General features: G+C 36.8%; 1 protein-coding gene across 4 annotated transcripts in view; it reads right to left on the reverse strand.

Moving 5' to 3' along the window:
- Positions 1–1607: 1607 nt before the first annotated feature.
- The window catches only part of BABAM2 (BRISC and BRCA1 A complex member 2), a 159432-nt gene continuing 134434 nt past the window's right edge, over positions 1608–26605 (reverse strand). For 3 of the 4 annotated variants that reach the window (XM_021552247.3, XM_085577208.1, XM_085577209.1), the window contains 2 exons: positions 20999–21152; positions 1608–2901 (listed from right to left, as the gene is read on the reverse strand). In XM_021552247.3, the coding sequence (XP_021407922.1) occupies positions 2838–2901; positions 20999–21152 (218 nt within the window). In that variant the 3' untranslated portion in view covers positions 1608–2837. Of the gene's footprint in view, positions 2902–5924; positions 6088–20998; positions 21153–26605 lie in introns of all 4 variants that reach the window. The other variant, XR_014954520.1, reaches the window with a different exon arrangement.

Here is a 26605-nt window from a genome sequence, read left to right on the forward strand (position 1 = left end):
AACAGAAATAACTCCAATTCATCAGATCCCAACTTTCATGGCTACTTCAGTGGATACTTGGTTTGATATAAAATTATTCAAATGAACCCTCTCTTCTGGTATAGTATTTATATGGCAATTTTCCTAGAGAGAAGCTTCCATTCATTTCAGTGTCTCTCAATACCCCATTTGGAGAGCTAACACTCCCAATACTTCTGAGAACTATTAGAAAGGGATCCATAAAATACCAGGTCAAAGAGTGAAGGGTGAGCTTGAAATAAAGAAAACGTTCATTTAGTGTAACAAAATGCCTTTTCTTCTATTCTGAAATTTTATAGGCTTACCTTAAATACAAACAGTACAGTTTTTCATCTTTTCTACCTTTTTTTTCCCCAAAATACTAGCAATTGCAGCATGACATTAAAATTAGACTGAAACTATTGATTTGTTTCTATGTATGTTGTGAAAAGTTGGTGAAACTGTAGAATTCAACACAATGAATTGCTGGGTTAGGCTTCTTGTACTCTCAAAATATTTTCTTACATGGCTTATAAAACTCTTTAATAATAAAGCAGTGCATTGTCCAAAATGACTAGGATTGAGGTGAAGGATGCATTTTTGGCTGAGAATAAATCTAAATTCTGAAAAGTGGACCTATTTTCAAACTATTTAGCAATTGCTAGCCTTTGAAGTATCGTAATTTCCACAAAGATAAAAAAATAAATAACTGATGCCACTTGGGCAATCAGGTATATAAAGCACACGCTGTGTTCATGGGGCAATCAGTACAACACTGAATCAAAGACAAAGTTATAAAATGCAAGATTCCAGAAATGTACTGATGCAACCTAAGGGTTTGGTTTATACATTTTGAAGATGTCTAGAGATTGTTTCTAGCAGATTTTGAACACTATGAGAACAAATGCTTTTCATTAGCCACCTTCTTCTCCCACCCCATTCACATGGTTGGCTTATTCTTGAATATGTGTCTGTGGCTTTGGCTTTTACCTGAAGAAATGTAGATGTGAGATCATCCCAGTATATGAAACACTATTTTGTTCTTAGTCACATGAGGTTGTTCAGTTATGATTTTGCTATTCCCATAAAACCATTACCTTCCAGATCTGCTCTAAGCATGCAAAAGCCTCATACAATGTCTCCACAGAGGGAATTCAGGCTGAGACCTTTGAAACTGGTGACAGTCTCAGATAACATACTGAGACTCACAAAGGAGTGGGTCACAGGACAGAATATGCCTTCTCTGCAGACTTACAATAAAACTTCTTATTCTTATATTTATTCTTACAATAAAGATTTTGTTTGCCTCTTAATTTGCAGCCAAGAACTTCAGTGTTAAACATAAATTAAATTTTGCCCACAAACTAGCTAAAAATACTTGGAGTTTCTAGAGGTGAATCATTTGCATAATTCTTAATTATTAAGCTTCACTACACAAACCCCATCTGTATTTCCTAGGTGAATATAAACCCTGAAAAGCACTACTTTTCATGTGAAATAACAAGTTGTAGAAAGGGTAAGAGAATACTGCCAATCAAGTAGCTTGACGAGACTTGCTTGTGATGCTATAGTGTATAATTTAAAAGAAAATGTTTTCCAGTTCCACTGTATCATCTGTATAAGATTTATTTAGTTCCTTGTATTTAGCAGAAGTAGGGCACATTTTCCAGATACCATTTATAAGCCAACATACTCTGTTAATTTTATTCCTTACTGGAAAGTACCTTGGTGTATTCACAAATTAATTGGGGAAGTGACATCGTGACCATTAGTCCCAACTGGTGTGCCTGACACAAGCAGGAAAGAAAGGATGAATAGGCAGGATTTTGCATTTGGCATTTCACAAATAGGGGAGGTAATGTTTCCAGTTATATACACTTAAAAATATTTTCTGAGAAGATATGCTGAACTTAAGCATTAAGCTAAATACCTATATTATTTCATCAGCCCTATATTATTTCATCAGCTATTTTCCAAGACATAATTCATTCTTTTGTTGAAAGTTTGCTTCTTAGCAGTATTTATCTTATTTGGAAAAATTACAGGTCTATGAAAGAGCTTTATTTTGTTATACTGGTTTAAATAACTAGTTACTTGCATGTTGGTACTGAAGAAGTAGAACTTTTTTGTAATGGCAAGGGGCACTCCTTAGGAAAACACCAAAATTATACAAGTGGAAAAAAAAACAAAGTGTAAAAGCCTAACCTTTCACATAAGATGAGCTTTCAACAGAAGTATTAAAAAACCCCAAACTTCAAACACTTTGCCATATTAACTTCAGACCAACTGGCAAGGCACTGAGAATTGAAGTGTGCAATTCATATCCATATCTGTGAAAGTAACACCCACACCGAGACACAAACCTCCAAGGCAGAATATGGCACTGGACAGTCCATTAGGCATTCCCGGTACATACAGCAGTTCTATGCCTTCTTAGGATAAGCTGAAAATGTTAACTAAATGTACACATTGCATCATATTTCCATAGGGAAGAACAATCCAATTTAGACCATCTGAAGAAAAGGAAACAAGGCATAACATACAGGACATTGTTGGCACAAGAAAGTGTTATCATATCAATACACGTCCTTTAAAATTTAATCCAATAGATATATAAAGGAATAGTGGAGGCAGAGGCAAAGGGGCAGGACTAATAGCAAATATTCAGTTCTAATCATGCTAGTGAGGTTTTTGTTTAAAAAACTGAAGCTATCAGAACCAGTTCAGAGGCAAGAAAACACCTATCAAGACAGTCCAACCCATTTCCAGGCATCATTCTTCTGGGCTGACATGTGCAGTCTGAAGGATCTGTGCAGTATAGTTTCCATGTCCAAAGCTGTCTAAAGCTTCCCATTAGCAAATGCTGCCTCCTGGAACTGAGGGACAAATGTCTTGAAATATGTCCTAGTGAAGAGAACAGAAAATATATGATTAGGAAGGAGTAATCTTAAAAGCATGAATTGAAGAACTTGATGTTTCCCATGTTTCCTATTTCCCCTATGGGGAAAAGGCTTCACATATGGTACAGAAGGCCCAAAGAAAGACAAGGGAATGGAGCAGGGAAATAGTGAAGTCAGAATACGTGCAGGAGATAAGCTCTGTCTCATAAACCTTGACACAGTACTGACACTACTGATGGCAGCAGTTTATATACAATCCAGTAAATAAATACTAACAACATTGTATGGATACTAAGTCCTTTTGTTAAACTTCAAAATTTATAGGATAATGCTCTTTTTTAAAGTGAGCTTTGTATATTTTGCATCTTAGTCTATATCCTTTGCAAAGGATCAAGTGACTCATAAATCCATAAGATGAGCTAATCCTATGTATCCAAAATTGAGTTAGAACTGTACCTTTGAGGTTTTTTTGCTGAGATACTCAACCATATAATAATGGTATATTACATGTCCTAGGAATGTCCAGTTATATTAGAAGTTGCTTTATCATTCTGCCTTTGGTTTCTGCCTACTGTGTTTTGCACCAAACTTTCAATTTCTTTATTTAAAAAAAAAAAATTGTTTTCTATTTCTATCACTGGTCTCTATAAATTTCTCTCCTGTTCTCACTGAGAAGAAATTTAAAGTGAGAATAGCTGCAATGTCGTTTATTAGATTCCTGATGTCTCTGCTGGTTTATCTCCTGAAGCAAACACACACTGATCAGCTTCACAATCACAATGTTTTTCATAACTGCAGTAGAAGCTTTGGCAATCACTGAACAGCAACCATACTTCCTCACACCTAAAATCCTTGCAAGACCATGAAGAGAACACTCCTTTCTCTTTGTGATGTTGTGCCTGACAAATTAATTACAGATAGCTGCAGTCAGCTTTTGTGCACAAGACATAAATACATATGAGATGCTGTCCAAAGGTTAAAAGAGCAATAGAAAGTAAAAGCATTTCTGGACTGAGGAGCTGATCCCAGAAATGGAAACAACCATAATAAAGAGGACAACCAGCACACACATTTTATAGCATATACAGATTGTGCTGTGTGTTTACAGAACACACTTTGGTTTATTGAAGCAAAGTTCAGAAAACAACACTCCTAATCATGCCTGCAGAAGTGATTGTTCATGCTGGCACACACATGAACATAAACCAGCTGAGAAGGTCTGCCTGTCCCCTGATCTCAACAGCTGGGTGCCATTTCTGTATCTGTGTTTTTCCTACCATATCTTTGAAATTGTAGCTTTTTAAAGTCCCTTTTAATTCTATGTGTTTTGCTAGCTCATGGAGTACCACCTGCACACTGTCAATACCAGGATCTATCCCTTTTACTTGTCCTTGCTTTATCTGTCCTAACATTTAATTATGCTTCTCTGATTGCCTATTTTAAATAGCTTCCCCCTTCCCCTTTGATAGCTTCTCTGCAGACTCTCTTCCATGCACGTGATCTTAATTGACTTGATAAATGTTACTTGAAACCTCCCTCTTCCAAAACTGTAGAAATAATTAATCATTAAATGGGATACAATTAGAACTATTTTCCTACATTTTATTTCTTTTTCTTTATAGCATTTCTGTGCTTTGTGTTAAACCCACACTTAGTGCATTATATGCAGTAATTATATATGTCTTTTCTGTTAGGTAAATTCCAGAATGAATGCTTATGATACCACAAACATCCTCCCACACCAACTTTATCTACACTTGCATCCTTTCTTTTCACTGATTCCTGCAGGAAAGCTTGCATCCTTTACTGCAAAACTAAGTCTAACACCTCCCTACATTCTGATCAGATGTACTGTTTCAAAGAGGATGTTATTTCACACTGGTAGTTCATATGAATCTCTTGGCAATGTTCCATACACTACAAAAATTCCTTTAGTACTTCATAATTTTAAATGTCTACTTTTTTTTTCTTTTTATACCTTAAAGTACATACTTAAAGTTGCCCATATAATTTTGGTCTTCTCCAATCTGAAGCAAATGCAGTACCACAAGTGTACTCAGGTTCTGTTCCAGAAATAGGACAGTCCATTTCTGTCCCTCTCACATATACCTTAAGTATCTCAGATGAAACAAAATCAGAGATAATTATGGTTCATCACACATACCACAAAAAAATAAATTAACACTGCTCCCTTAACCTCCCCAAACCAAACCAAAAAAAGCCCTGCTATGAGATCCAAAACCCCAGTATACCTGATAGGACAGGCTGAGCTACAGCATATTTAGGAGATTGAGGAGGAAAGATGGAGAAGTAGGAGAAGGTAAGTGAAATGAACACTGGAATTTTTTTTCTCAATTTTTTCTTTTCATCCAAAGTTTGGGACAAAATCATGTGTTACAATATCTGAATTTCCTGTGAAATGGAAATGACAACATTTTAATTACAACAATCTCTGCAGAAGTCACCAATAAGGAGGAAAAGAAGCAGCAATCACCTTCTGAATAAGTTTCATCTTTCAACCATCTGGCATTGAAGTCAAAATGCACTAATTTCTGCCCAAATAGGACCATGACACAACAGATGACATGAAATAATTCGGAGAGAAATTTAAAATTTTTTGAAGGACAATAGTCTGCTATAGACTGAATGGTAAAGGCATCTTTTACATGCACTGCTCTTCCTTATAGAAAGATTTTAAATCAAGAGACAACACTCATGCTCCAGCATCCTGTACATACAGGCACAGAGAAACAACGAACATGAATATGAACTTTGGAAAAAGATACATTCCTCATACTCTATTCATATTAACACATTGATTTCATACCCTCAATAACTATGATCTGGGCTATACCATAAGGATTCATATAAAAGTATCTGAAAGTTTTTTTTTCAGAAACTTTGCCACATGATACTCTCAAGTTATCTCCAAACTATTTTGAAATTACTACTTTTATATACACTAGATATGTTTTTCAGCTGTGGAGAACTGTTATCTAAAAAACTCAACAACGGTAATTTAGGTACCTGAATTACACTGAAGATGAAGAAAGCTAATTTGACCTATAGTCTCTTGGGGCAAAAATTGCTCTTGATCAATGCCTTTTCTCCTTTCTGGGAAAGATGGAGATCCTTCTTTCTCTGGCTTTCATCTACCATGTTCTTGCTGGGTCTGTATCACACTGACCTTCTACCAAGCTCAGAAGACCTGCATAAATTCTTCTGTAAGTACAGAGAGAAACTCATTTGTACAAAGTACACAGATATTCTTCATGTGAGTGTTGAGTACAATCAACACTCATGTAAAGAAGGTAAAACACATGTTGAGTGTTGCATCCTTCTCACAATGGTTTAGATTCCAGCTTAAACAGTGTTTAAAAAGTTGCTTTCTTTTCAGCCTAGAGTGGGTGCCAATCTTCATACACTTATGGGCACATAACTCTTTGTTGAGCTTCTTATAGCACTCCATTGTTTTTTGTCTATTCGTTTTTGTTCCCTCAAATGGTCATTTTCCAAGTTCAAGGTAGTAAGTTATGAGGTTTCTATGGAAATTTTTCTTCATCACTCCAGAAAACAACACATTTTACTGTAGTTAACCACTATATATACTTGACACAGTACAATGAATTCCAGGTGCTATACTCAAGGACGTCTGTTGAGAGTAAAGCACTTCTTTTTCCTTCACTTTATTATCCAGTGGAAAGAAAGTCTTGCTATAATTGCAAGTGGTAAGTATTTAAAAGAAGGCAGAATTGGCTCACCTGCTGTTTACATATTTTCCAGTGATATGAAACACTGAGTGTGGTACAAGGTCTCCAGAAGCCCATACATGTCTAAATCCCAGGGTGTGGGTTTGCTGTGCTTAAAACATACTTGACTCAGAATTCACATGCTTTTGTGAGAAATTTCATTCTAATTGTACTGTTTTTTTTTTCCCCAGGGAAACTTAGTGCTGGGTTTTTAAAATGCAGTTGGTAGAATACCTGCATTGACTACTTGATAATACCTTTTGCCTTCACATATCTATGCTAAAAATCTGCAAAGATTGAAAATTATGTAGCTGCAATCTCCCATCAAACAACACTTCCCATATATTTATGGTGAAAGCATTCTAACACACTGGAATTCTGCTGTTGCTTTTGCTGGACTGGTACTATAGCCAGCTATACAATTGTGTTCTAGTTACTCCTGCTGGTGTAATAAAGTGAAAAAGGTTGTTTAGGTGTTTCTATTTCTCTTAAAATCTTCATGTGATAATTCAGAGCAGAAGATCAAGACTCAAACTCTGTGAGGAAAAAAGCATACAACACATATCAATGAGATTTCTGCTTTTTATGTCTGGGACAAGAAAAATCATCATGGGGTGATGAATCATCTTCCCAAGTAATTCACAAAATATCTTCCCCTTAAACCTCTCAGTTTATAACTGCCAAGATTTCCAGCATGCTGATCTCAAACTCACCCATGCTAGCCCTATTTGCACTCATTTTTTTTTATTTGTTTCAGCTCAAGATGTGGGACTTCCAAGTGCTTTTTGCATCAAGAGACAATTTGAGGAAAATTAAGGGGATGAAATCATCATGATGGTCCACATCAAGAACAGACTTAGCAGTACAGCAACACTTCTGCTACCAGCACAATGTCCTTATTGGCAAATTAAAGCCCTTGAGGCACAATCTTCATCTTCTCACAAAGACATAGAGGCCTTCTCTCACTGCATCAGGCATATGTATTGTGTTCCTTCTCATCTCAAGGCAGACTTGCATTTGGGTTTTTTTCCTACTACTGGCTTTGAGAGCAAACTTTATTCTTAAATGCTACCCATTATTTCAATATTTTAGTTAATTCTTGTAAAATATTTTAGTAAGTACTGTAAATGTGGTTTAATTCTGTAAATATCTGGCTCTAATTATTGACCTGAATCATAGTAGCCAGTGTATTTGACAAATACATCCATTTTCTCCTATTCTAGGCAAGGCATATATAATATGTATGAGTTCTTTTCTAAAACTTTTTTAAGTTAATAGACTTGACTTGGACAGGCACTCCTGTAGTCATGGTGATCTCTGAATAGTTCCACTTAATCCTTCCAAGTCTTCAGGAGTAAGGTCTCTATTTAATACCCCATTCTCCTCAGTAGTTCCCTATTGTCTGAATTGTCCAGCAGGCAAATTGAGTTTGTTTGAAAAATCCTGGGACTGAGGTAAGGACTGAATTGTATCCTGTCCAGCTATATGAGATACAACCAAGAATCCCAGGCATTTGTCCCAACTACTGTCCACTTATTTTAAAGGAATTACATCATTTTGCATCCCATATTTCTTTCCTGCTGTACCCTAGGAGAACTCCTTCAGGACATCTACAAGTTTCTTCAAATCCACTGAACCCTGATAGAACAACATCAACTCTATAGATGACTGATTTTCATAAATTAGCTAGAACAGCAATGTTCTCCCCACTTTCAATTAAATTTGGTGAAAATAGAATTAAGAAGGGTGTAGGTCAGAGTGAAGGATAGACTGAGGCTTCTTGAGGTTTTTGACCTATTCCTTCCAGACTAGTATTTTTATGCTGACACTTTGCAATAAAATCTTGTTATAGAAACTATTTCAACACTATAGACATATTAGAGTTATAAAAGAGCTTCTCCAGGCTTTATCAACGTCACCTGATTATTCATTTTCTGAAGTACAATGCATTTTTGCATGGATCATACATACATATGTAGTGTGCCTTTGTATTTTTGTGTTCCTGTTGAAACTTGTTTTGACAGAGTGGAAACTTGTTTTGAAAATACTGAACACCTACAACAATGCCAGATGAGAGGATTTGTCCTCCTGTGACCACACAGGCATATCCAGCTGATTTGGTTCATGTAACCCCTAAAAATTCATCTCCTGTACAGAAGGTATTTATAACTTTCAAAAGTTTCTAAGATTTCGTGTTTGTTTCTAACAGAAAAAAATCAAAGATGCCAACCTGTCTTTTTTTAAAGCTATAATAGTTGTCTTTTGAAATTCCTTTTGTCAGGAGCTACCTAATTCAACATGATTACCACTAATTAACAAAAGGAACTTAAATTAATAAATTGGTGCATTAATTCTAACAGTGGGTGTGTATTTAGGTCATATTCCATATGACTGCTCATTATGTCCTCAAACCATGCTCATGGCCTCCTCCAGCACGTCTATGCCTTGCACTGCACAAAGGCTGAATACAAAAGTGTGGATACCTACTGAGAGCCCATTCTTGCAATAGGCCTCATGCCAATGTTTGAGGGGTAGCTTTTTCCTTTTAAACACAGACATGAGACATTTGAACCTCTTTGCCATTTTTACCATATATAATGCATTAAAAACATATTTGCATTGGGTGAACCATGTTGCCTATTTATTCATAGGCATTTCCACAGCATTCCTCACCAGGCTAAAGATACATGAGCACTCGCAGCAAAGCTGAATAAGCCCATCTCCTGCTTTGGGATAACTATGGGGTAACTCTACAGCAGACATCCTGTGACACCTCCATTAGGAGTAAATGATAGTTGTATCATTGTCTCCACACCTAAGGAACTGAAGTGAGAAATAGTTCTCAGCACTCTAACTTTTGATTGCCTAGCTGGAACTGTGCTGTAGCAGGCAGGCCCACAACAGGGCCAGGTGCCAAGTGGCAAAGGCTCAGGAGCTAATGAAAATCAAGACAATTACAGAATGCACAAGGCACTCAGGAGACAGAAGCATTTCTTATCCACCATTCATATCTGAACATCACAAAAATTTATTCGAGCACAGCAGCAGAATGAAATAGGTACCTTCCAGGATTTCTTTCTCACTTCAAATATACATAATGATACTTGGCATGTATTCATGTTTCTAAACTAAGCTTCGTGATGGTACCCTCTTTGGGATGTGGTTTATAATTTCCTTACTAGGCAGCTTTAACTATAGCAAATATTTTGCTTTTATGTGAAACACAATGTCTACACAGTTCTCCATTTTATACATCTCCAGAACTGGTGATGCCAAGCAAACATCTGAAGTGTTTATACAACAGCAAGACAATAGTTCTTGAATTACTGCTACTGTAACTGGCTAAACACACAAATGTAAAAAGGAGTCAGTGCACAATGCCATTAAGCTGCTAGCAATTTTTTTTCCTTGTGCCAAAAAACAAATGCATCACAATCTCTCTTTCTCTTCTAATATTTCTCTCTCTCTACCTCCTTTTATTGCAAATTACACACAAGATTAGTAAATTTTTTCTGCCTGTTTCTACCTGCCAGTCTATGCAAGGCACTGACTGTGCAGCCAGGCTGATGGACAGACAGAACAGTAATCAAGCATCAAGAGATCTGGAGATCTGCAGTGGGCAGCCATCAAAATGCAAGTTTTTAAGAAATACAGTTGTTTTCAGCTCCATTTATTATACCATACAAGAGAAACCTGTCTCCAAAATTACAAACAAACCAAAACTGCAACAGGAAATAGAAGTGGCAGAGCTAGTGAAACCAAGTACATATCAGAAATTTAAACATTAATATTCACTCATGTCCAAAAGCTGTTTTCTGTATTTTACTAATAATGTCTTTTCCCTCCAGAAGTTCTTTCTGGAGTTACTGCCATTTCTGATCCAAGTCACACAGAAAGGTACAAAAAATTTCTATATTTAGACATGTTTTTCAACAGTTTGCTGATTGCAGAATTAACAGGTAGCTTTAATCTATATGAAGCAAACAGAAATAAAAATTAAATTTTCATTTTGTTATACATTTGAATAATTTTCAAAAACCTATGGTATCGATTGATTTTATAAATAAAGTGAAGAATTCAACACTGGTCTACTGTAAAAATTAAGGTGACTTTACTGCCCAACTTACCATAAAGGAAAATTAATTTTGACAATCTGTTCAAAGCACGAAACAACCATAAATATAACAACCTGACTAAAAGCAAAATATAAAGGAAGGGAGTTCTAGGGAACTGCTGTGGAGCCAAGCCTGCAGATCATCATGTAGGCTGGCAATTAATGTTTATTTTAAAGCAGCAGCATAAGTAGGGTTATCACTTTGTAAAAGATGCTAATTTTGATTCCAAGAATGTACGTCCTCCCAAATGCATGGAGCTTTACTGACAACAACAGATAAAAATAACAGCTACTGGACATAATCAGTTCATACAGACCAAGGCCAGTAACTATGAAAGTAACTTTTTAAAACCACCTGGAAATCAAGACTTTGGTATTTAATGTCTCACAGATTTCTGACATAGATATTTAAAAATTTACAAAGGTGTATTGCACAGACACAGTGAATCTAAGTGTTCCAAAGAACACACAGAAAAATGACCTTCTCATTTGGAAACAGCTTCATCAATGCCTTCTGCTTGCCAGTCAGTTCAAGAGATAAAACACTTCACTTCCTTCATCTTCCCCACAATGTACATAAATAGATGTACTTCAGTCAGATGAAGGTTTGTGGTCTTAGATCATAGCAAATTTTGCTTCTGCTTTCTTAACTTCCATTTTCCCCACAGGGTAGTGGGTGTCTGTGAAGGGTGCATTGGAATATCTCGATCACAGCATGGTCACTCTGTTTTCTTATCAGTGGATCATGAGAATGATATTCCAAGGCCATCATGGAAAAACTCAATCTTCATAGAGTCTTTTAAAATACATTGCTAACTTGCAGGAAATTTCCAGTCCTATGAGCTACAGCATGACAAGTCTGCTTTATTTTTCCTAGGTGATGAAGTGCCATAGCCATATTTTCCCACTCCAGGTAAAGGTTAACTTCTTAAAGAGATAGTGTTTATTCAAGGTACATATTATTTCCTCTTATCTAGGCTATGTAAACGCACAATGAGTTCTGCTGTTGGAGAGCAATTATTTAACCAACTTTTTATTAGATTTGAAGAAGAGAGTCAATGTGAGACAAGATGCAACTAGGAACCTCTTCAAAGCATAAAAGGCAGGGTAAAGAATGTGTAAAAGTTGTGATGATGTAAGTAGTATGAGGAAGCAGAAAAGACTGGGCAAGAATACGTTCAGGAATGAAGTTTGTAAGGAAAGACAAGTGTAGAGATTCAAGAAGAGAGGAGCTCACAGTAGTAATAATAGAATTTGAATGATCTTTAGGAGATTATTGAATCCCTTAATTGTAATTAAGAGGCAGAAATGAAGAGTTACACCACAGATGCATCCATAACGAGTCTGACAACCAGCATCCCTGAAAACAAAGTTTGCTTGCAGGTGAAAGTACTGATTTCATCATGCCATCCTCTTTGCTTTGCCAGATTGCTTATCAACAGAGGCCGAAGGCAACATACCAAACCATAAAAGAAACCTCCTTGGATATTCATTAGGACAAACCAGTCAGAAGGAAACAGATGAGACGCCACACATCTGTGATTATATAAAACATATTAAAGCAGTTGTTTCTCTTTGCTATTCAAAGGATATATATTTGCTATCAGAAGTAAAAGTAAATGCTCAAAAGATTGGAGATCCATCCAAAGGGGAAAACCACGCAGAAATAAACCTTTATGCTAACAGGTAAAAGCAGAATAAAACAAATACAAAATTGAGGAACCAATTAGCTGTGACCCTCAAAATAAACACTTGTCAAACAGTACAAAATGTGGTCAAAAAGTAAAAAGAATTCTCAGAAGAAATAAATTCAAAAAGACTAAATAAAATGGAGGTGCTTAAAGACGTTGCCATACCAGAATCCAGCTTTCCAAGAGACGTACCAAAAGATTCGACTCATGCAGAAATGTCAGCAGAAAAGAAAATAAACAAATGAACAAAACACAACCAAATCAGCAGGCCCAGATTACAATCACACCCAAGTTCTAGAGAAACTCAAGTGTGAGAAAGTTAAACTCTTAAATAGCTTGTAACCTCCTGCTTAAAACAGCTTGGAAGCAGAGAAGTGTGATGTCAATTAAAAAAAAGGTCTGGATGTCTGGGACGATAAAAGGAGCTATGGCTCAATGAATCTCATGTCCATACATTACAACTTGTTAATAGAAATTATTACAAAAATTCATAAATAGTCCAAAATTAATGGACTTGAGTAAATATGTTATACTGGGTAGGAGCCAAATGTGTGCTTCTCAAGTCTCCTATGTTCTTAAGGTATCAAAACCACATGGGCAAGAAAAATTCAAGTGATACTCACTGCTCAACTTACCTACAGGTATTTGAGAAGACTTTTCAAAGGTATAAAAACCCCTGAATTACCACAGAAGGAGAAAAGATCCATGAGTGGAAAAACAGCAGGTCAAGATACAAAGAAAAGAACAGGAATAAATGATGAATACCATTAGGGGGGAGTCACCTGAGAAGAGCACAAAAGTGGGTGTTCTGACCTGTGTTGTTCATATTCCTACATGATATGCAAAAGTGAGCAAAGGAAGATGGAAAGGTCTGTTAATGTTAACAATGTAGTCAGGGAAGGAAAAATAAGGCACAACTATGAGGAACTGCAGACAGTTCTTACAGTATTAGGAGACTGGGAGATAACATACCAGGTTATCAGTATGTGAGGAAAAAGACATAATTTTACTACCACAAAAAACACAGGCTCTGAAAAACAGATAGAAAGGAGATGTCGGTGCTAAAATGACACTTTAACTAGCCTTCATCTGTATGCATAAATTAAAATTGATGCTGTTAGAAGCAGAATAAAGAGTAAATCAGTCAATATCACTACATCATCATATAAATGCATGGTGAATGCACCATGAGTAACAGAAAAGGAAACAGAAGGAAAATCACAGAAACAGTAAAGGGAGAAAGAAGTGCGATAAGGGTGATCAGAAAAATGGAGAGGTTCTGGAGAAGGAAGGAGTGAACAGAGCACGAGAAAAGGTGACAAAAGAGACATGAAAAGACTCCTAAAACAAAGTTTATGGAGAGGATCAGCAGATTAATGATTTGCTGCCTCTCTTCATACAACAGGTAGAGGGTAACAACAACTTGAGGAGGAGGCAGGAATGCAAAAAGCCAACGGAGTTTGTTATCCATGCTACACCTGCGTGATCCCTTGCCACAGAATTTTAGTATTACACTGTTGGTTCAAAAAGCAAGTGAATAGAAGGAAAGCCAGGTAAAATTACTTAACAGCAATGTAGGGATAAAGAAATCCTTGAGGATGGTAGAACATACAATGGAAATATGACCACATGCTTTGCCATGCTTTTCCACAGGCATCCACTGCTACTTATTGATACAGACTGATAGTGGGTTAAACGAATGCAGAGTTTTACCTAGCTTAATGGAACAATTACGAGTATTACTCAAAAGACAAGACTATGGAGTTCACTTCCTATTTTTCTTCAGCTGTTTATTTTGTAACTGATCAAGCAACAGTATTTATCTGGGCTATTAAATCTCAGCTCCTTCCAAACCCATGCATTTCTCTCTACCCTTTTCTCTCGAGAAAGGGAGGACATATTTTGTGCAAGTGCCTAACTGCAATTTCATGCTCTAATATAGAACTAGCAGCTTTCATAAATGTATAATGGAGTTCTCTAATAAAGCCAAATCAGACAGTGACTGTGTTTCACAGTATTTCTAGAACGCCGCTTAATCCCAGTTATCCAAGAACCACCTACATTAAATTCTAACCTTTCATTCCTACAAAGCAGTTGTCTTCCAGCAAAGTGCTATTATGCTCCACTTATACCATGCCAACTTCTCCAATCTCTTCTATGCATTTCTCTTGTCAATAAATGAGAATACTTTTTTGCAGAAAGAATATTTACTATATATCAAAATGCACATATGTACAGTTCACACATATACAGAGTATCTATACAAAATCGCAGAAAAACTAATTGCCTAACAGATTTTATTTCTATGCATTTCCTATAGCACCTATACTCCTTATCTTTAAATAGTTGTTTTTCTTTCCTACAGTCAAAGCTTTAATGAGAAGTGACCAGAAACAAATACCCAGGCCCTTCTGTCTTGGCTGAAATCCACATAATGCATGACAGCACTGAAGATCCCTGGCAGGCACCTGTCAGAAACTAACATACCATAACTTAAGAGTCAGACTTAATTATCCAGGGAGACATTTAAAGAAAACTACATGAAAAATATGACTCAAGAAGTGTGACTATCATATATATGTACCGTATTCTGTACTGTATGCAGAAGAACTGTGTAAAAATAAAGGGATGTACTGGGAAAATTCTAAGTAAAAGTCCTATCTACTTTACCTGTTATATCTTACAATCAAAATAATTTTGTTATTAAGTTTAGCTGGTAAATCAACTGCAGAACACACTACAAGTGCAATCACTAAGTATTTTAACAAAATGTAACCTTTTCCATTTTCCTTTTTACTGTTCCCATGCAATTTTAATCAGCTGACACTCCCACAGAAAATCAGTTTTGATTTAATGGTGTATAAAATCAAATTAACTTCTTCGTAAGCTTCACACGTCTGGGTCGCCACATCTTTTCTCGTTATGGCTGTCACAGTGTATTGTCCCTTTTCCGTTCTGAGGAGTGGCCCACCAGCGGCAACAAAATGTCAGCTTTACTTGATTTCAGGCAAGGAAATCACTTCTGTTCAGTTTCTGATGCAAAACTACCAAAAACCAAAGTTAAACAAGCGACCCAGCTAACCACCTCAGCCTTTAGTTGCACCTATGCTGACATTCTTCTTCAGAAAGAATCCTCTGAGCCTTGCAAGTGTCTGAACACAGGCACACACACCTGGAGAAGAATGACGTACCAAGCTGAATGATGTCTCCTAGAGAAGAATGATGTTCCTACTTTTGTTCCTCACTCTCATTTTTATGAATTTCATTTTAAGAGAACATGCTATAGAGACAAAGATGGTCATGCAAAAAGCTTTGTGAGGTGAGTATATGTAATGCAAATAAGTAAGTTTTTGGAAAACTGCTCCTTAAAGATGACTAATGTGCACGCAAAATCATATAAAACAGGCAAATACAACTTGACACTTTTACAAATAAGCAAAAAAAAACCCCCTTAAATACAACCCAAAGAATAAAAAAAATATTTATTACCTTTATTACACCTATCAAGAAGAGAAGATATAAAAAAGGGTGCAATATTTACATGTAAATTTTATAGTGAGATTCATGGCAGCATAGCTGGATCTCAAAAGTTTCATGAAAATTGTGCAAGTTGTTATTTTTAAAAAATTTGAAATATAGTAATAGATATTCTGCCTAAAATGTGAAAGAAATCTGAATAATAATTAAAAAATGGATGAGTCAAAACTGGTTAATTTCAAATTAATAAAAAAAAAATCATTAGGGCACACAAAATTAACTGAATAGAACAGCAAGTCTTTGACATACTACAACTGATATGTCTAAACAGCAACATAACTGTCCCTTTTTATTTTCAAATATCCTTTTATTAGACTAAGACATGCAATATTGTAATCTGTAAATGTAATCATAGAATCACAGAACTGTTAAGGCTGGAAAACACCTCTAAGTTTGAGTCCAACTATTAACCCATCACTGCCAAGCCCACCCCTAAACCATGTCCTAAGTGCCACATCCACAGACCTATGAAGTACCTGTAGGAGTGGTGACTTCATCACCTCCTGGGCAGCCTGGCTTTACAACGCTTTTGGGGAAGAAATTATTCTTAATGTCCAAACTAGAGCTCTCCAGGCACAGCTTGCAGCCATTTCCTCTTGTCCTATCACTTGTTATCTGGGAGAAGAGGCCAATCCCCAAGGTCACCCCTGAATCTCCTCTCCTCCAGACTGGGCACCCCAGCTCCCTTAGCCATTGCACACAGGATTAGTGCTCCATACCCTTCACCAGCTCCACTGCCCTTCTCTGCACGTGCTCCAGCACCTCAAGGGCTTTCTTGTAGTGGGGGGCCTCACTCATACACACGACAGACATCATCTAATTTGCTGATACTCAAGTAAAAGGTATGACTGAGGCTGAAAATGCCATGGACCAGTTCACCAGTCTGGCACTTCTAACCATGGCACTCTTGTGCTGAGCACAGACTGAAGCTGCAGCTGTGGCTTGCACAAGATGCACCTGCATATAATCTGAAGATGCACTTGACCTCATGGCAGAGCAACAGCCAATATAAAGTAGAGAGCACTTGAGCCCTTTGAAGCTTTCACCCTCTGAATGCCCTAAGGGATATATAAAATTTAACACCACATTCAGCAAACACCGATGAATGGTCAGGGATAACATTGCCATTCAGAAACCTGTTTTGTCAGCCAACTTGGAAAAAAAAGGGAATATGAACCCTTGGAACAACTTCTTATTGTGATACCAGTTTTCCATGTTCCTGCTATTTTTAATGATGAGTAGGTGGATTTATGTAGGATAAAAGAATAAACTGAGTTTTAACTTGCTCTCCCCTGAAGGATAATCTAAGTCTACAGAGCAGCACTGGGTCAGACAGAAATTGGGCCAGAGTGCATCTGAGAACTGAATTTCATTTGTATAAACAAACAAGCTTTATTTACAGTATTCCTTCATAAAATCCCAGGCTTCAAGTCAGCACGTTTTTTAAAGACTCCATTTATGTACACTTGAATGCCTATTTAAGCAAAAAGACAAGAAAGCTTTCCCATGGAAACTGCACAGAGATGTTTTACTTCACACGTACACCACAAACAAGGCTGCTAACTTTCCATAATTTACTGTATTTTCTTAGGCTTGCCATTGTATTTTAGGACCAAAACTTTTGGAGAAGCTGCTTACGCAGGAGGCCACAGACACATAAATAAATGACCTACAAGAGGCAAAGCCTGAGATACCAACTGAAAGGAAATGGCATCTCAGCAGCTTGTAAGAAAGTTTTAATGTTATTGGTTTCCCTGTTTCTAGCTGGGGAACAGGTTAAAATTTTGTGTTAGCTGAGAAACAAGCAATCTGGAGGCAATTGAAATCACATTATTAAATCAGGACTTGATTCATCCTTCAGAATTAAATAAGGCCAGAGGGCAACCCCTGGGCTAAGACAATAGCAAGCTTCAGTTACCAGATGCTATCTCTCAGTGAGGAATCTAAATCAGTGGGCTACAGTGGAGCCCAGTGATTTTAAAATCTGTCTAAGAAGACACAGAAAAGAGGCTTGACTTCATGGACTTTATGAGACAGATATAAATTGGTCCAACAACTTCAGTAAGAAGATGGGCAGTTTTTTTCTCTGAATAAAAAAGATCCAGCTAAAATGATACTCTGATATGAGATTTGCCTTTTAGATATAGGTGATATGTCTCTAGGTGTGAATGCATACAATCTACTTTTATATGTATGTATTTTAGGGAACTAATTTTGCTTCTGCCTATAGTTACTACTGATTGTCTCAAGGCTACAGCAAAGGGTTAAGTCCTAACTTCAAAAGAGATGCCTACTTCTGCTGGGGGCCACAGAGATAAGCAAGGATACCAAGACTTTCAAGTTTAGTCCCTACACTGAAGAAACTGGATGGGCTCATCTGTTTGGGAAAAAAAAATCAACAACCCACACCAAAACAACCTTGGGAGAAGGCTGGGCACAGAATCAAAGTCCCTTTGGAATGAACTTATGACAGCTCTGCCCATGAATAAACAGGCTGTGTTGAGTTGCTGAAAACAGAGGCAGGGCTTGCCAAAATTGAGGATGAGGAAAGCTGTGATTGATGCCATTTCAAACTTGATGATGCTTCTATAGCTGGTGCAAGAGCAAGCAAAAGCTGTCCTTAATGGTGTCTTTAGCCCCACTGAGGAAGATTGAGTACACTGATCCCTGAAGTCTGAGAAGGGTGGAGAACTTGGTCAGATACTGGAATATCAAGTGGGAGATCCTGGCCCTAGAGCAATGGCTAGGAAGATAAACAGAGATGTTTTGTCTCAAAGAATGCTGAGCACTTGGGAGACAATTTTGCTATGAGGGAAAAAGACTATATATAAGCAAAACCTAATTGACAGTATTTAGAAACACAAAGAAGTTGTCTCAGATTTAACCAGGGCTAAATTTACTTCAGCAGAGTAGAATGACATTGTTTCTAGAGGGTAAATAATGTATTTTTTTTTCTGTTTTTATTTGGGAAGTTTTTATGTGTTGTTTGAATTAATACATCTCATTAGAATGCTCTCCCACATATCAACATGTATTCCCATATTCTTGGTCCATAACATGTCTGTGGTAAAAATTAAGTAGACTAAGAAGTTATTTGGTTATGTTAAAACACACTAACTTATTCTAAGAAGCCCTAGCAAATATCTTAAAAACTGTTTACATAAGATGCTCAATTGTGTTAAAAATCTTTCTTAAAATATGCTCACATGTATCATAACATCATATTTTTCTTGATCCAGATTTATTTATGGTACCTACTCAGGAATCACTAGCTGTTCTTGCAAGCGAAGCGCTTTTAACTGGAGCAGCTTCTGTCTCCCTGCAGCTCAGTGATTGCTATTTCAGACATCTCAGCACTGCCTTCCCCCGCTTCTCATCATCCTGCTCATATTACGCACCCGGGGTGGAACTTCAATCCAGAGGCTCAAACGCAAGAGTGAATAACCTCTCCAAATGTACATGTGATAGTAAGTGTACACATTTAGTGCTTTTAAAGAGAACTGTTGTAATACTTCTAAATTTCAAGTGTAGGGCAGTGAAGTCCATTTGTATACACGCACTCACAAGTGAATGCACTTAGCAGACAGCACATAGGTACTTGTAAGCTTTCAGCTACAAAAGAAATGCATTTTGTAGTATGGTCATAAAAAAAGCCACAGTAATGCTTCCAGTTATTGTTCTTCTTGTTTTCTTTTGAGTTTCTTTCTTTTTTTTTTTGGTAAACAAAATACTTATAATATCCTGCTAGAGAATAGAAGAAAGTCCATACATACAAAAAATCATAGTCGATTAAGAAATAGTGCTCCTATAAACAGTATGGTGGCAAAACCAAATACTACCAAAAAAATTTTTATTACAATGCATATTAAAATCCCAAATCAAATGTTACTTGATGTTTTCCATAGAATTTAAATTAGTATATAAATCTACAAATGCATCAGTCAATTGTTGTTTGCTTCCATTATTTCCAAATTATAGTCTCTGACCATGCCACTCATTTGATTTACTCAGCTTGAACTATTTTTGTTTCAACTCTTCTTTATGCATATTTGCTGATTTAATTTAATCTTCTGTCATTCAAAATGTTCATCCCAATACGCATTGTGATTTATGCAGTTTGATGCTTTTTCATGCTGAACAACTGATGATAATCAGCCTGCTTAAATCTCTTGCTGTTCTAACATTTTTACACTTTGCAAATTTAAAGCACTGCAGCAACCCTGACTCTCCTCATTCAGGTAAAATCTGCTCTGCTCCATGAGAAGATAGGGACAATATCTAGCTTTGGGGACACCACTGCCTATGGCAGCTTGCCCTTGCAACAGAACTTCTCTGTGAGGCTGCCCTGTCATCATTAACTAAAGGAATACACAGATTGAAGTGATCTCTCCTCAGCCCAAAACAAGGCCTTGCAGAAAAAATGCAGAGGAAGGAGACAGGGATTCTCTGTTTCCATCCAAAAAGGCAATAAAGCAAGAGATATTCAGATAATTTTCTCAAGATCTGATAGGACTGCCTCCTATGCTGGAATGGTGGTTTGCTCTACCTCCTGTTCTTCCTTGCCTTTTCATTACAGCCTAATTCCAGATCTTTCAGGTTTTTCTTCCTTGCTCTCTCCATCTCACATGCTTCCCTTCAGGGTCCCCTCAACACTCTCACAACCCCAGGGAGTTACCTAGACTGACTGCTACCATGCAGGTTACTCCTGCTGGGGGCTATCTCATCTCCTGAGGCTGGAAGTTCTCCAGAGCAGAGACTGTCACCACTCTGTGCCAAACAAAGCCCAGTAGGAAGAGCTTTCTTTTGTTCAGTCCTCTGGCACTAATGCAATAAGCATGAGTAGTAAGTATCTGTCTTCATTCATCTACAGCAATGCCAGGGCTGGATGAGAACAAGAATAGGTTCTGCTTTTGTAACACTGAAAATGTACAGTTACATCCATGAAATTTTTACCCACCAAAGACCATGAAACAAATGGAATGATTAGTAGGAAACAACAATCTGACTTACTTTGCTCTCTTGGCCATTTCATTGCCATCCCATCGGGGGCTGTAGGGGTAATTCTTCTGGGCCTGGGAGTACAGCTGGCCACTGTTAGTGAAGTGGTAGACAGACTGAAATGTTAGGGTCGGTTGGTCTCGAGGAAAGTAGAGGGGTAGGTCAACTGCAATTCAAAAGGAAAAAAATGTTATAAAAATACCCTAGTGTATTTTTTCTTTTTTTTTCTTATTGGGAATATATCAGACCATTCTATTGGTTTAAAGGTGTCAGAAAAGGAGAAACTGATGGTTAGTTCTAAAAAACCCTTCTGCATTTCTCATAAGCAATGATTCCAACCTACTGTTGTATGGGACACTTTGCTTTACCAAAACACTTTTGTAAAGTACATGATTTTTAAAAAGCTTAGCTAGTGTATTGCTATGTTAATAATAAAATCTCCACCAGGATTATTTAGTTATTAAAAAAAAAAACTTTTATAGTGAAATCTTCCCTTTCAAAATTTCACAAAATACATTCTGTTTTGTTTTCCTTTAAAAAACCAAGTTTATCTTTATCTGATTTAACCAATATGTTTTCATGTCCTCATGGACATCAAATCATTATCATCCTCATTTTACAGCTCTCTGTGTCCTAAAGCAGCCAAATTATTTGATACAGAATGTACAAAGATTCAGTCATATGAGCTGGAAAAGATTTCAACTCGCTGTCATTTGCTAGACAAGAAAACTCCCACAAAACTAAAAACATACCACGAAGTCATCAATACCCAAAATATCCCACTAAAAATAAAAATCAGAACTTCTTAGTTCCCTTTGCTTATCACTGTCTCATGATCAGCTAGGTCTGGTGAACAATACAATAGTACACAACAGTTAGAAGCTGTGTATGTTTTCATGGTCCGAATTATTTTTTAACTTAACTTTTTCATTGTTAGAATTATAGTTTTTATTTTCTTGGTCTACTTTTCATTTCAGGAGGTTTCAGGAATCTGTAGCTAAACTGAGTTATGACAACAGACTTGAATTACTAATATTAGATGTCTAATCTAACACCCAAATTAACAGAAGAATGTTAATTTCTTTTAAAGGCGTAGGCTTAATTTATAAAGCACCTAAAATCATAATTTTTGATATCCTCCAAATCACATTTTTTATATTCTGCACAGTGAAAGAACACTGCAATGGAATTGAATTTTAAATACTTCCAGAGATTCCAGCACTTCCTGTGAAATCTCTGCTAACAAAGTGAAGAATCAGTGTAAGACAGGTTTTATTTCCCAAATTCCATGCTATCATCCTGGTAGCTCCTTCATTTTTCAGTTTATCTAATCACATCTAAATACTCAGATGTGCATCAGCTACACCGTATCTCCCTTTTCTCTAAAGGACCCTCCAAGCTCTAGGAATAAAAACATTTATAGCCATGGAGCACACGAAATCAAATGTGCTATTCCAGCCACAGTCCCAAAATCCAACAAATCCTCCCGTGGAGGACAGCTTTGGCTCAGTTCATGACCCAGTGTCTGAGCCACACGTGACAACTCCCGAGTCCGGGTGACTCAGCCCACACAGCAGCTTCCAGCACATATTTCAGCAGTAATGACATGGGCAGAGTTCTGCTAATTTGAGGGCAGATCACTGCTTTAACAAAGGTTAGATTCAAAGATTGCTCTGCCGAATTCCTCTTTATAATGTGATTGCTAAATTACAACCCTGAAAAACATTGGTGTAACCTGGACGTTTATCAGCAAGCACGCTGTCTCCTCCCCTCCCAAGTGATGTGTGTGCCTCAGTCTCTGAAGGACTACACCATGGAAAAGGGTAAAGAATCAAGAAGACCGATTCTCTATTTTAATCTTATAAATATAATACTTCAGCTCTGAGTGCTTAAACTGTTTCTCTAGTGTATCCTTTTTATTCTTAAGTACCAACTCCTTAAGAGAAACCAAGTCTGCATACTTTTTATTTTATCATTTATTTTGTGTGAGAGGAATAACAAACTTTAGCAAAGAATTTAAATAATTTAGTCCTTGTACTGACTTTTTAGTTGAGATTTTCTAACTTCCATTAATTTTTCCCTTCAAAACTGCCATCTACATAACACACGCCAGCAGCAATAGTATTTTTCTCTCTTACCTACAACTAAAGGTAGGCTCGCAGGGCAAAGTACCTAGCACTAGAAATGCTGTTTAAAATGGATAATCAAGGCAGTACTCTCACTAGAGTGACACCTGCATTTGTTATGAGAAAGTACCACCAAAATATATTCTATTAACCAAAATCTGTATAGGAATTTTCAGGAATTACTTATATTATAAACTGATCACATAAATCAGATAATCGAACTAGATTAAAAATTCTGCATCCCACATCTGGACAGCAGCAGTATTACCCTGAACTGCAAGAAGAGTTTTGAAAAATTTAAACTGCCTTTGATTTATAAATAATACCCTTCACCTGAAATCGTCAAACTTCCAGTTTTCTAACCCAAGTGTTTCCTTAACACAAGGTGTGGATGAGTCCAGACCAAGTAAAAAAACCTGTCCCTAATTCTGGAACACAACCACACCTAAAAGGCCAGTAAACAGGAAATAGCCTTGAGTTTAAAGTGTTATACATATCTCAAGGTAGTCAGCTATTATTTCAGCAATAGGAAAGGAAGGCAAGAACTTGCTTCTGTCCCAGTGGGTGCCCGTGCATTGACACTGTTGGTGCACAGAATGAAAAAAATAAGCAAATGCCCCTGGTAATTAATGCTGGCAAGGTGTGTTGGACATGAAAGGTCAAATTCTGCTCATAATCCCACATGTCTTAATAAAGAAAATTTTTCTTTTTACCTGATCATGTGTAGGCAGTCTGATTCTCAATCTGTACATTAATGCAAAATCAGATCTGCTTTCATGTAGTATCTAAGATGACAAAGGTGTTACTGTAATTACATGCAAGACAACATTCACACTTTGCCATGAAAAATGCATCACAGTTAAGAACAACACATCAGTTTTGTAAATTAACACCTGAACTAGGCAAACTATAAAAGCCTGTGTTGGTTTGGCATGCTAGTTACCCAAGAACTGCAAAAACGTATTCATGTTGAATACAAGTACTATTCCCAAATAACAGCTGACTCACAAAGTACCCTGGTGATATGTCTGCAGAAAATAAGCAGATGACTCATGTCTGTAAATTCCTGAAAGTACCAATAGACCCCTTGCTTAGTCATCTTTTGCTTGGATGCTGGGTTCATGAGCTCTGTAAACTATAATGAGAGATCTAGCTCTTAGTAGGACTCTCTCTCCCTTTTTTCCTCTCTTCTAAACAGTGCAAATTATCTCCCTAAAAATAACTTCATCTGCGTAAGTGAGTCACTTCAACTAGCAAGCTTATACATGTCATGCAGTTAAGCAGTAATATTTGGTTATAAAGGTAAAAATGCTGCTGTCAAACTCAAGATTTAAAATGAAAATTATGTCAGAGGAAGTCCCATTTACCCCTTCTCTCTCAGAAATAGAAACATTTCCTTTGGAAAATTTAAACAATTAGCTCATTCAGGAAAGTAAAGCTTTCTAATTTAGTTCCATGCTCTAAGTAATTTAAATCTGATGATTTCTTACTTTGGCTCTCCTAAGCATCATACTGTTAATGTAAGAGGAACTTAAAGAAGCAGACTGGAGAAACAATCCAGTAAAACGTTTCTTTCTGCTACATTACAATTTACAGATCATTTTTTAAAAGTCAACTTTTAGACAGCCATAGAGTGGGGAAAATAATGTCTTTATGCAAGCACTACACAAGCAGAACTTGGAGGGCTGTTTATGGGTAATTAAGCATTGAGCAAATTCTTCACTGATTGAACCCTAATTTTCCCACACAGTTCATAAGAAAGCAAAAGAAAAAGGACTTGCTTGTTGAGAATGAGTCATGTTGTAAAGAAACTTAATTACAGTTTATAAATAGTTGAAGTTGCTCTCTTTTTGAAACGTAAGAAAGTATCTTGAAGTAATGCACAAATTTGCTTCTCTTGACTTAGTATTTAATGCATATATATATATCCAAAACACAGTATCTTAAAGCCAAAAACCTTGGTTTATTAATAACTAACAAACTGTGCAGTGCATCCGTAAGGTTGAATTGTTTATTTTTTAAAAAAACAGCAATCTGAGGCCTGGAACAGGTTACCTGGTTTGTTAAGCTTTTGTCAACAACTACAGAGTTGATTTTCACTATCCTATTAACTTTAAAATAGTATCTTTAGCATCTAATTTTGCAGCTCATTCAACAGGATATGAAATATGAAGGAATGTCTCAGCAAAAAGCATGTACCAATGCTGCCACAGGTTTTCAGAAGGAAAAATGATCAGAAGAAAAGGGCAGATTTACCGCAGTGCCCTTCTTTCCACCTTTAAGCACTGAGGAAAAGAGATGGGAAAACAAACCCATGCTTGAAATGCATGGTGACCATTAATATATTTCAAAGCACTTAGATGATAACATTTAAAAATTTTTCCATATACTGTTCCCCTGTTCTAGGAAAAAGGTTTATTTATCCTTCATAAGGCACTGGATAAATTCAGTTAATTGTTTTCACAAAAGCCAACATTTACTCACTGAATTAATAATTTTAATCCTTGGATGCTGCCATACTGGTTATCTTGCTAACCTTTGGGATGCTTGATTCTGCAGCAGTTTATTGCACCTGAAATTTGTTATGCACTCATGAACACTGAGTGATCTGGATATTTTATTGTTGAGACTTCTACTTTGACAAGATTTTATGGTCTGTACAACCTTAGTTCAATCCATACTTGCTTTATGGATCTGCCTTCAAACAGAAGATAACACAGTGCTGTTTCCAGTTCCAAATGGTCCCAGGCTGCACAGAGCTGGCCAAAGGAGACACTGTTGTGGCTTCTCCCATCTGACAGACCCTCTCCCTCTGCATTTATTTACTGCACAACACTGAAGTCTTGCTCCAGTTAAATGTGTTCATTTCTGCATGATCTTTTCAATGTGATGATTCTGATAATAGTAAGAATGACATTAGCTACATAAAATATTTAAAAAATGGTTTTGCAGCACATTCATGAATTGAGAGGTTCTTTAGGGATTCCAGATCAGGAATAAAGGAGTAAGTCAACTTGCCTGCTGATACTAAATACTAGCCTGTGGGATGCAAATCTTCTGAGACTTACTAGTAGAAAATACTTTATATAGTCAAACACAAGTCCTTCCACTGCTGACTGCCATAGCATATACTTCAGAATCCATGATTACTGGACATGTGAGAAGTTTTGTTTAAATTATTTCACCAGAAAACCAAGAAGTATATGGAAAACTCAAATCTCCAGAGAGCACTGAAGAATCTTAGCCTGATACTAGCCGTTCTCTTCCCAAAAATTCCCTGACTCACTCCTTACTTATCATCCAGCTTTGGCGAGAGACTGCCTCTGCACTCAAGTACTTCTGATGAAGTAAGTAATGGAAACAGGAAACACATATTCCAGGCTCCAGAACTGCATTTCTGTCTCTTATTAGTACATATTCATCATCTTTCTGCCTGTTCTTTTTTTGGTTCACTGAATTTCACATTCTCTCTGCCTTACTTGCAGTTGAGCTC

This window comes from Lonchura striata, chromosome 3, assembly GCF_050655825.1.
Source record: "Lonchura striata isolate lonStrDom1 chromosome 3, ASM5065582v1, whole genome shotgun sequence".
In the NCBI taxonomy this organism is placed as follows: domain Eukaryota; kingdom Metazoa; phylum Chordata; class Aves; order Passeriformes; family Estrildidae; genus Lonchura; species Lonchura striata.